This window comes from Cyprinodon tularosa, unplaced genomic scaffold (assembly GCF_016077235.1).
Source record: "Cyprinodon tularosa strain WSP-4 unplaced genomic scaffold, ASM1607723v1 ctg33, whole genome shotgun sequence".
Lineage (NCBI taxonomy): Eukaryota > Metazoa > Chordata > Actinopteri > Cyprinodontiformes > Cyprinodontidae > Cyprinodon > Cyprinodon tularosa.
Genome location: NW_024039041.1, coordinates 834,073 through 846,321, shown reverse-complemented (window position 1 = coordinate 846,321; position 12,249 = coordinate 834,073). Strand labels below are relative to the sequence as shown.

Here is a 12,249-nt window from a genome sequence, read left to right as displayed (position 1 = left end):
TCACGTCTTAGAAGCTTTAATAATCAGTTTATAATGTTTACTGGATGTCCAAGAATAAAACCCTGACAAAAATAAAAGAAGAGATGAGTTGAATACCTATTTGAAGAGCAAATCTTATTATTTTACCTATGTCTTACTTTTCATGAATTAGATTTTTTGGCAGCCAAAACACCTGTGAGATTGAATTTGCGTCAGAGTTGGTGACAATTTTTAAATACAAGGTTTTGCAAACTTTTTTTTTAGTGTAATCCTGCATCTTATTTATGGTAAAGCCTCCCCCCTGCATATTAGAGACACTCCTCTCCTGGTGAATTTTAAAACGCGGCTCAAGACGTACTGTTATTCGCTGGCTTTTACCACTGGCAGGACTTAGTTGTTGTGACCTTGTTTATTTAGCTAAAATAAATTCTTATTATTGCCTTATTTTATATTTTAATGCTGTATTTTGTTTTTTAATTGTGTTTTTTATAAAAAAATTTTGCTATGTTAAGGACTTTTTTTTCACCCGTAGCTGTTTTAAAGCGCCACACAAATAAAGATGATGATGTTGATGATGATCCAAGGTCTTTCAAAAATCTGCGTCATCTGAATATAGAGTTTATGTGAATTTACCTTTTGATTACCTCTGGTTTTGTGTGTGTTGCCAGGTTGGCTGCAAAGCCGTCATTGTGTTCTTTCAATACTGTGTGATGGCCAGTTTCTTCTGGCTGCTTGTGGAAGGCCTCTATCTTCATGCATTGCTAGCCGTCTCTTTCTTCTCTGAGAGGAAATATTTTTGGGCATACATTATGATCGGCTGGGGTGAGAATTGAGTTTTTATATGCTGCTATGGAGTGCCTGCAGAAAGGAAAAGAGAAAATTTTCATGGGAATGAAATCCTATTTCTGATTCTGGTTTTATCTAACTATATATCCATTTGTTGTGCCGCCAGGAGGTCCAGCGATTATCATCACAGCCTGGAGCATCGGTAAAGCATACTACAATGATGTAGGGTGAGAGAAACAACAGGAAGCTGCAAAACCTTTTCTTGCTTTGATTTTTTCATGTTTTTAGTATTGTTTTCTGGCTCAATAGGTGCTGGGACATTATCGAAACCACCGACGTGTTCTGGTGGATTATAAAAACACCCATTTTAGCATCAATCCTAGTAAGTTTACCACCAGTATCTTTTTTTCCATCCATGTCAATTAGTTTTAAACCATGTTTTGTGTTGTTACTCCTGTTACTTGAAAGAAATATGCCCATTACACTTTGTTCTCCTTTATGTCAGCCGAGAAGAGAGGATGGGCCTCATGCAACAACATTATCATATTTTCTCTTACGTTATCTCCTACCATGGGTTCTTACGAATGTGCCACGTCAGATTCAACAAACGTTCTGAACTTTAGTAATTTATAATAATGGATTGTCATAAACCTTGTGCATGAGTTGTCAAGAAATATGAATTTGCATAATTATTGCCCCCATTATTCCCACACTTGTTCATACACAGAGAAGACACTGAAGACAAAGAAATTAAACTTCACCAGTTTGGAGATCACTGAAAGCTGAGCAGTAGAATTAAAGGACCGGTACAGTGAAATGAGTTTAAAAAGCTGTAAATGATGTGGTTGCACTGTTACAGAATTGAAAATAAAATAAAAAATAAAGATAATTTGATCTGAAAACAGTCAATGAATTGAAATTACTATTGGAGGCAAGAGGCTCAACATTGGATGTAAATGCTTAATATGAGTACAGCAGCATTCTGGTAAGTCTCCTTTTAATACGTGTACTCTAGATCTCCAGGACATGTCTGCTAACCGTTCATCACAGTCTCCATCTCTCTCGTATGATGCATTAACTTAAAAATATTGATGACAATCCTAATTTAATAAAGTCAGACAGACCAAAGTCCACACGTTTGACATTTATAATAATAATATTCATAATAACAAAGCCAAGGAGCTGCCATGGAGTGAAATGAATGAAAGTCTTACTATCAGAGGAGTTTCAAGCACCAACACTTTGGTGAACTTTCTATCTATTTTCTGTTACAGATATTCTAGCTTGATTTCCCATAAAGCTCACTGACTGGTCTTTCTTTTGACTAAATAGATCATATAGTAATGATCTATTTAGTCATGTAAAGATTACATCAGGTGATTTAAGAAATGTATTTACTTTTAAATGCATGTACTTTTGAGTATTTTCAAAAGCAAATACAATACTTTAAGCTGAGTAGATGTTTGACCAAGTAACTTTTACTTGTGGCTGAGTAAGATTTAACTATAAGTATCAGTATTTTTACTCAAGTACTACTGTTGAGTACTTTGTCCATCACTGATTGTAGGAATCATGAATTGGGTGTGTAGGTGGCGCAGTGGTTATCGCACACAACCCAGGTACCCGGGCCTCGACGCGGCAAACTTGGGTTCGAATCCGGCCTGTGGTCCTTTGCCACATGTCCCTCTCCCATACCCCCTTTTCTGTCAGCCTACTGATGAAAAACAAGCCACTACAGGTGCTGGTCATAAAATTAGAATATCATGAAAAAGTAGATTGATTTCAGTAATTCCATTTAAAAAGTGAAACTTGTATATTATATTCATACATTACATACAAACTCATATATTTCAGATGTTTATTTTGTTTAATTTTGATGATTACAAATGACAACAAATGAAAATCTCAAATTCATCATATCAGAAAATTAGAATATTACTGAAGACCAATAAAAACAAAGGATTTATAGAAATGTTGGCCAACTGAAAAGTATGAACATGAAAAGTATGAGCATGTACAGCACTCAGTATTTAGTTGGGCCTCCTTTGGCCTGTATTACTGCAGCAATGCGGCGTGGCATGGAGTCGATCAGTCTGTGGCACTGCTCAGGTGTTATGATAGCCCAGGTTGCTCTAATAGTGGCTTTTAGCTCTTCTGAATTGTTGGGTCTGGTGTATTGCATCTTCTTCTTCACAATACCCCATAGATTTTCTATGGGGTTAAGGTCAGGAGAGTTTGCTGGCCAATTAAGAACAGGGATACCATGGTCCTTCAACCAGGTACTGGTAGCTTTGGCACTGTGTGCAGGTGCCAAGTCCTGTTGGAAAATGAAATCTGCATCTCCAAAAAGTTGGTCAGCTGCAGGAAGCATGAAGTGCTCTAAAACTTCCTGGTATGTGGCTGCGTTGACCCTGGACCTCAGAAAACACAATGGACCAACACCAGCAGATGACATGGCACCCCAAACCATCACTGACTGTGGAAACTTTACACTGGACTTCAAGCAACGTGGATGAAGTGCCTCTCTTCTTTTCCTCCAGACTCTGGGACCTTGATTTCCAAAGGAATGCAAAATTTACTTTCATCAGAGAACATGACTTTGGACCACTCACCAGCAGTCCAGTCCTATTTCTCTTTAGCCCAGGCAAGACGATTCTGACGCTGTCTGTGGTTCAAGAGTGGCTTGACACAAGGAATGCGACAGCAGAAACCCATGTCTTTCATACGTCTGTGTGTGGTGGTTCTTGAAGCACTCACTCCAGCTGCAGTCCACTCTTTGTGAATCTCCCCCACATTTTTGAATGGGTTTTGTTTCACAATCCTCTCCAGGGTGCGGTTATCTCTCTTGCTTGTACACTTTTTTCGACCACATCTTTTCCTTCCCTTCGCCTCTCTATTAATGTGCTTGGACACTGAGCTCTGTGAACAGCCAGCCTCTTTAGCGATGACCTTTTGTGTCTTGCCCTCCTTGTGCAAGGTGTCGATGGTCGTCTTTTGGACAACTGTCAAGTCAGCAGTCTTCCCCATGATTGTGTAGCCTATAGAACTAGACTGAAAGACCATTTAAAGGCTTTTGCAGGTGGTTTGAGTTAATTAGCTGATTAGAGTGTGGCACCAGGGGCCATCAATTTTGAACCTTTTCACAATATTCTAATTTTCTGATATGATGAATTTGAGATTTTCATTTGTTATCATTTGTAATCATCAAAATTAAACAAAATAAACATCTGAAATATATGAGTTTGTATGTAATGTATGAATATAATATACAAGTTTCACTTTTTAAATGGAATTACTGAAATCAATCTACTTTTTCATGATATTCTAATTTTATGACCAGCACCTGTAGTGCCATAAAAACTGATAAAAAGAAAATATCACAAATTTTGTTTTTTGCCATTTCAATCTTCCAAGCAGACAGCAGTATTTTTTTTAAATCAAAACCCGTTATTATTTGGGACTGTTCATAATTTTATTTTGTTAGACAAAAAAAACAAAACATTTCAATGTAATGAAGGCCCCAGAGCATGACGCTGCAACCACCATGTCACAAAGTGGCCATTTTATTCTTTTGCTGAATCTCAGTGCTGTTTTTGTGGAAAAACAAGTTTTTTATTATCAGGCCAAAAGGCGTAATTTCAGTTTCAACAGATCGTAGCAAACGCACCCATAAGTTTTTAGGAAATTTTACCTAGCACCTGTGTTTTCTTTTGAATAAAGGGATGCTGCCTTGTAACTGTCTAGCTGAGGGATTTGGAGATCACTGTAACATTTCTAATGTTACAAAAATCCAGTTCAATACCGGCTGGATGTTTCTGTAGCTTCTGGAGGGTTATTCTTTACCCCTGTTTAATCTAACATTTTAAATAATGGTTCTGAATTCTCAGAAAACGACTTTAAATACATGATGCTCATGAAGAGAAAACGTTTTCACCTTTTCCGTCAGATCAAAAACAGACCCCATTACAACTTCTATAAACAAATGTGTTGATGGCAGCAGCAGATATTTTTCTCCAGATCATTTCACAGCAAAACAGGAACAAACCAAAATAAGCTACTATGGCAGGAAAAAAGGTAGAGAGAACAAAGTTGGGCACTTAACTAACAAATACTGCAGAATGGAAGAATAGATAGAATGAAGATGAGGGATGAAAAATGGTGTCTATGTCCTCCAGCAGTCTAAGCCTATAGCAGCATAACTACAGAGATAGCTCAGGATAACCTAAATCATTCCACCTAAAAGCTTTATCAAATAGGAAAATATTAAGCCTGGCCTTGAAAGTAGACAATGTGTCTAAAAACAAACTGGTAGTTGGTTCCACAGGAGAGGAGCCTGATAACTAAAAGATAGAATAAAGTAGAATCTCCTCCCATTCTACTTTAAGAAATTCTAGGAACCACTCAAGGGGGTAGGTTTCCTTTCAACTTTTGTAGGGACACTGTTGGTCTGATGTCATCGGTCCTATGCAAAAATATGTATGCTTGTTTTTTCAGGCTTGAAAATAAGGGTGTATTTCGTTTAAAGAGAAAAGCAGCATTTCTTGCTGCATTTATACAAATTTTATAAGCACTACACACACTAGATGCTGTTTATCAATGACTGAAGCTTAACTGGTTCTGATGAATGGGGAAATAGGACTTCTTTCCACTTTGAAAAGGTTTGCATTTGAAATTACCAGCGACTAAGACAGTAGGTAAATCTGTGCTTATTAAACAGAATATAGTCTAAATATGTCTGTTATATGTGGATTTATACTTTCTTTTATTTTGAAGATATAGAATTGTGCATAGGTAAACAGAGGTAAAACCCACTCTTATCTTTTAAATGTTCTCTTTGTATCATTAAAAAAAGCAAAATAATAGATTCAAGGGATGCAAAATAAATGTATTGTATTTACATGAGCACTGGAACTAGAAGAGGAACTGACACTGAGCATTTAATATATTAACTTCACTCTACAAGTTCTACATCTAGGCTGTAGTTACTCTGTTTAACTAATTTCCTGCATTTTATTAAGGGCTGAAACAATTCATTGGATTAATCAGTTATTGAAATAATGTCAACAAATTTAGTAATCAATTAACCATTAACTGGAGTATAGAGACTCTAAAAGATGCCTTTAGCTCACAGAGCGACCAACTTAGAGCAGGAATTATACCAAAATTATTCAAAAAAAATGTATAAACATTTTCCACTTTAGATAAAACATGTTTTCGTCTGTCAATATTCTCCATCCAGAACTCCTCTACTGCTGCAACCATGCTGTATTGTAAATTATAAACATGTTATTCACATCTAATTTTTAGTAGGGACAAGTAGGTCGGTCCAAAATTTTGGGAGGGACATCTCCCTATGGTCCCTACGTAAACCCACGCCCATGGCACCACTACTAAACCTGCAGAATGAAGTAGTGATTCTGGAGCATAAGGAAAAATCAGTTCCCTGATATAAGATGCAAGAGTTTAGTTATTAAGGGCTTTATGTGTGAGACGGAGGATTTTAAACTCTATTCTGGATCTAATGGGAAGAGCCAGTGGCTTGTGTCCAAAAATTGATGGAATTTTAACTGTACTGTTAAACATTAAAAAATAAGTAATAAAAGTACAGTATGTATGATTCATATGGTTTTCATATCGGTTCAGTATCAGTATCTGTAAATACTCCAAGCTGCAATATTAGAATCTGAAATGTAAAAGTTGTATCGGGACACCCCTATTCTTAAATCCAGATGACTTATGATAGATTAAAGCATTTTTTTGCCACCAACATTCAGTTCCAGTTAAGAAAATACTATCCTAAACATGTCCTCTCTTCTGAAATGTTTTCCACAGGTCAATTTTGTTCTCTTTATCTGCATCATTCGAATACTTCGCCAGAAGATCAACTGTCCAGATATCGGAAGAAATGAGTCCAACCAGTATTTGTGAGTATGATGACGCATTTCTCTGTTATTCATTAGCTAATATTAAGTGATTTTTTTTAAGTACATTAATGTCAAACACATAAAATCAGAATATCTTAAACAAACTTTTTTATAAAGCATTACTATATGATACACAGATTTGTTCCCCTCACAGTTGCAGCATGTTTGTAGCGCTTAGGGAAAATCAGGTGATAACTAATTCTTTCGGCCTTCAGAAAAGCCAAGCAAAACCAGCAAAACCCACTGACAGCTTCAGAGACGCAGCACTCAGTGTGGTCAAGTGAATTTTGTGATGGAGAGCACTTCATATACCAGCTATAATGCATGAGCTATTTTCCACTGACACTTTTAATGTTGTTTTCCTCCCATCCCTGGTTTCCTGAGATGAAATGTAAAAGGAAAAGTATGTCAGAGTCGCCTTCTTTATAAAGCAACTGATTAAAAATGGTTTTGATGGATAAAGCAAGTGGATGGATTTAAATCTACGGCTTTGTCGTTTCAGGAGACTTGCGAAATCAACGCTGCTTCTGATTCCTCTGTTTGGAATCAATTTTATAGTGTTTGCTTTCATCCCAGAGCAAGTGAAGACGGAATTACGGCTGATTTTTGACTTGATTTTGGGATCATTTCAGGTATGAAATGTTTTATTTGTGGAAAATTATAGAAAACGTGTATATTCAAACAAATGTCCAAAAGATATAAAATTGTTTTATGGATTCCTAAAGGGCTAAACGACCAAATAAAAATTAGAAAAAAAGAACTATAGACTTATTTTGTCTTATTATAACTGGGCCGATAGCTGAGGTCTAAGAGCAGCCCAGACAGATGTCAGTAACTTTAGTTTGTGGAGGAAAATTTTATAAGCATTATACAAATTAACTTACTAACAAAGAGAAGTTAAGCTCTCCATGCAATTCATTGCTCAGCAATGAAAACCCTGTTTTTTATGAAGCTCTCTGTTATTATCTATATTAATTATTCTCTGAAAAGGTCACTTCAAGCATCTGGTATGCTGGGAAGAGTTAACCTTCGTCACCGTGCAGACAGAGTGTCTGCAGTATCATGAGATTATGTAACATTATTATCAAGTCACTTCTGCACCATCTGTAAGGCACTTAAGCAGATTCTTTCCTCCCATTATGATTTGTTTGACTTGCCAAAAGAATCCTCGGCATGTTCTTTAACTATTAAACATACAAATATTTTAATTTGTTTATAAACTTGAAGGTGCAGTTACTTAAATAAAGCATTACGTTGTCACTGTAGAAATGCATTAATGAGATGTTGGGTAAACATAAGAAAACATAAGAAAGGATCCACACATAAAGATATACGCATCACCATCCTTTGGACTGTATGTGCATCGCTTAGGAGCAAACTTGTGTCATTTGATTTTATAGCTGGTGTTATTAATGTTCATGAGAACCACACATAAAATGCTTTAAAGAACCAAAAGTGGGTTATTAGGTCCTCTATGTGGGACTTCTTTGTGAAAAAGATTCCTTATTTTGATTAAACCAATGAGAAAATAGGATGAATGCTGCTAGAAAATAAAAGCTACGTTTTTGGGTGTTCTGTCAAAGAATACATGTTGTTCTTAATTTTATTTTGTAGTTGTAAAGGCAAGATAAACTAACTCATCAGAATATTCCATTAACATCCCATTGTATTATACTAACATCTGTTCTTTTTTTTCTCTAGGGCTTTGTGGTCGCAGTCCTTTACTGCTTCCTCAATGCTGAGGTACGTTGATTAAACATTGACACAAATACTCATTGGGGTTTCTCTGCTCCTTCTTTGCTTCACCATTTACATTCATATACAGTCCTATGGTTGTTAGAGGCATTAGGCTGCTCACTCCAGCAATCTTTGCGTCACTGGAGCTGTGCTCTGTAGTCTGCCTGCTAGGCGGGATGAAAATAAGAAGTGAGATATTAGAGAGATTAATTATGTTCTCAGTGCTGAGCCAGATTAAATCCCTTGATGCTACAATGTCTGAATAATAATTTGTACAAGTTTTTTTTTTCTCAACAAGAAAGTTAAGGTTCCTAAATTACAAAACCAAGAATAACACTATGGACCTTATTAGGTTGCCCAAATTCCAAACAACTTAAGTATCTTTATTTAATTCATTAGATTATAAGCTTTATTATGTACACCCATTTTTCTAGTACATTGTCAAGCAGTGAATAACTACTTAATATTTTAAAAGGTAAAAGGAAAAAATATCAGCTTTTTTTAAGATGGTGAGCAAAAGGCATTGTAAAAGTACACAGAAATCATAGTTTGGTGTGTTTTTGTTAAAGCTAAAGGAAACGAAGTGTCCTTTGTTATCTTGTGGGACAGCTATTAGGGAATGAGAAAAAGAGGATTCTCACTTATTTATTATAAATAACTATCTTGAAAGAAATAATATTTACGACTATATACAAAAGGAAATAAAATCCACATGTAGAAAAATCTCAGTACTTTTCTTGAAGTCCGATCAGTAACCGTACACGTGGCCTGGACAAAGTAAAAGCATATCTGCACTCAGTGAAAGCACCAAAAAATAAAAAATCATGCAAAAAAATAAAAAAAATAAGTCATGCTTGCATCAAGGTTTTCCTTGCTGAAAAACTGCAAATCTTCTGCCTAATATACAACCTTTCAAAGTGGGCTCTATTTCTATGATAAAGTGTTTAAAGCCACACCGTCTAACTTTTGTTTACTACACCTGTAACTTTCATGTCTAGTGCCCATAGTGGCCACAAGCGCCACAGCACTGTCCCAAAAGTCAACAAAGAGTCAGCCGACCAGCCTCCCATGTTTTCTGATTCGGGACCGCCCTAGGCTTCTAGGTTCAGCTTGGAGGGCATGAGGCACGTAGGGCCAGTGGGCGAGGTCCAATGAAGAGCCACTGGGTCGGACCGGGCGTCTCGATTAGCTTTTGTTTGTAGTCCACCAGCTTCCTGTTCCCGTATTTTGCTTCTACTAAACATCGAAAATAATAATAGATATAAGACTCTATACGAGAAGAAAAGTGTTAGCTTACTAGTCCAATACCAAGAAATAAACTCCTTTCCACAATCCCTTTCATGTTTTCTCTTTTTAGCCTCCTCAGAAGGTTTAAAGTCTTTTCTTGCCTCAGCCTTGACCAGTAGTTGAGAAGACGGAAAAATGGTAGTGCAAAAGCCTTAGCTCCATGGCTATATAAGAGCCTGGGGGCTTAAGGCGATACATTCTTCCAGGTCTTATGACCAGGCCATTGACGGTGCGTCTTCTCCCAACTTACAACTTACATACCGTAGTCGGAATTCCAAGAGGGGAGCCCTGCTCTTAGCATTGATAGTGTCAGGCAATGTATATTGGCCTGAGGAATAATTTAAATAACTCAAAAGCATCTCAACTCTTCAGGTCACAAAGTCTGCGGTGTGCTGGTCTAGTGTTTAGGGCATAGAGCTTGGAATCCTGAGGTTCTCAGTTTGAGCCCGACTGCCACTCTGGGTCTCTGAGCATGACCCGTAACCCCCTATTGCTCCCTTGGTGCCTATCCAGCGGCCATGTTCAAGGACGGCTGGAGTCTTGAAAACCTGTCTGCGCTCAGACTACTTTTCTCCTCGCGCAAATGGCAATGTGTTTTGACAGGTTGGGCAGAGAGAAAAAACCTCTTCTGTGAGCCTTCTGCGGATCTCATCCAACTTTTTTCCTACGACTGTAGGTTACGCTAGCTCCGGGTTATTCCTAGCCTTTTTTTTTTTATTTTATTTACTTGTGTCTGGATTTGTGTGTTTTGTTTTTAAAGATGCAAAAATACTGCTTAGACCTGAAGTGCAATTAAAAACAAATCATCTGAATTTGTGTATTTGTTTAAAAACGCAACATTATTTAGGTACACTTGTGAAATTTGTACCCAATGCATTTTTCCATTAAATCTGGAAATTCTTTATATGTTTGTATTTTTATTTTTTCACCATATATTACAGATAGAGAAAAACTTAATTTCGGTCAATAATGCTCTAAAAAATGTGTTTGTGGGTTTCCTTAATCCGCTGTAGGTCCAAGGGGAGATCAAAAGGAAATGGCGACGGTGGCACTTGCAGAGATACATGGGTTCAGACACCAAATACCAACATCCATCCATCGGCAGCAGCAACAACTTTAGCACCCAAATCACCATGTTGACACGTTGCAGTCCCAAAACAAGACGGGGTTCGTCCTCCTGTCATGAAGACCTGTCCTCCATTTAAGTCACAAAAACAGAGAAGAAGCAGAGCAACCTGTAAGGAAATTCTCTCATGGCAAAAACCCATGTTTACATTTATTTTGAACAAAAATAATACCTTCACTCATCAGTATAGGTAATTATCTGTGGTGTACTTTTTCACAGTTATCTTATTTTCATTTTTTTTAAAACATTTTTTATGTATTTTTATGTGAACACTGACAGGTTCATTTTCAGGGTCAAACATTTCTGATCATTTGCTTATTTTTTTTTTTCTATTCTGTCACAATAAATGGTAAAAACGCATAAAAGAATGTAATTATTATCTCCAAAATGTGAACTGTACCTTACCTGCTTAGATGTTATCCTGAACTCATTCAAAAGCACTTTGTTTAACAAAGAACTCCTTGTAACTTAGTTAAGCCCTAAAAGAAATAGAAACCTTCCAGTATTTTAGTTGGAAAATACTTAATATGCTGTTGTGTTGTGATGGTGTGAGGGAAAAAAGCTTTTTCAGTTCTTTAATAGTAAAAGAAAAGTAGTGGAGAAACTGATCAAGGGTTTCCTCAAGTGCTTTAAGCTCAAGCATGAGGACCAGTGAGCTGCTCTGAGTGTTTTGGAGCGCCAATGTCCTTCTCTGCACTTTCACTATTAAACACAAACTGGTTGCCTTCTTTTTTTCTATCAGTGTGACATTCCCTTTTTGGTTTGCCTGATCCTGTGAATAGTCTTTATCATTTCAGGCACCGACAAGTGCCTGCTTCCAGCGTTATCAAGCGACTTTTCACACTAATCTTTGTCAGCTACTGGGCTGTGTAGTGACCCTGGAAAGGAAATACCTTTACACAACTAAGTCCTTGAATGTTTACACTCGGAGAGAGTAACTAAATGTTGTACAGGCAAGTGAATAGTGTATATAAAGCTCTCTAAAGTCAGCGTGGATTCAATTAAACCTTCAAAAGCTACCAGTGATTGTTTACCAGCATAGGTGTTCTAGATTTACACTAATGTACAGGCTTTTTTATGTGATAGTTTTTTTTGTTTTTTTTTTTCAAGAGAAGTAGAAACTTAGATTCATAATGTAAAAGAGTAATTCTTACACAAAGATGCAGCCCTGATCATGCTCCAGTGGACCGACACAAGCTTGAATCCCTAAACCTCCATTATGTAAAATATTTACAGAAAGGTCCACTGACTTGTTAGATATAAAACGTACTGCCACTGGAGTCTAAAAACTGACAAGGCAGTCAAGAAGGCTGTAAAGCAAAGTAAAATAAAATGAGTTGTTAGTGTTGTTTTGTCATTTCTCAGCCAACATGGGTTGGACTTCAGAACATCCACATTTTCATGATGCAA

General features: G+C 36.9%; 1 protein-coding gene across 1 annotated transcript in view; it reads left to right on the top strand.

Moving 5' to 3' along the window:
- The window catches only part of vipr1b (vasoactive intestinal peptide receptor 1b), a 73,927-nt gene extending 62,105 nt beyond the window's left edge, over positions 1-11,822 (top strand). Inside the window, exons 7-13 of the mRNA XM_038293605.1 lie at positions 648-801; positions 932-992; positions 1,075-1,147; positions 6,598-6,689; positions 7,192-7,321; positions 8,391-8,432; positions 10,727-11,822. Coding sequence (XP_038149533.1) covers positions 648-801; positions 932-992; positions 1,075-1,147; positions 6,598-6,689; positions 7,192-7,321; positions 8,391-8,432; positions 10,727-10,918 — 744 coding nt within the window. The 3' untranslated portion in view covers positions 10,919-11,822. The remainder of the gene's footprint in view (positions 1-647; positions 802-931; positions 993-1,074; positions 1,148-6,597; positions 6,690-7,191; positions 7,322-8,390; positions 8,433-10,726) is intronic.
- Positions 11,823-12,249: the final 427 nt, after the last annotated feature.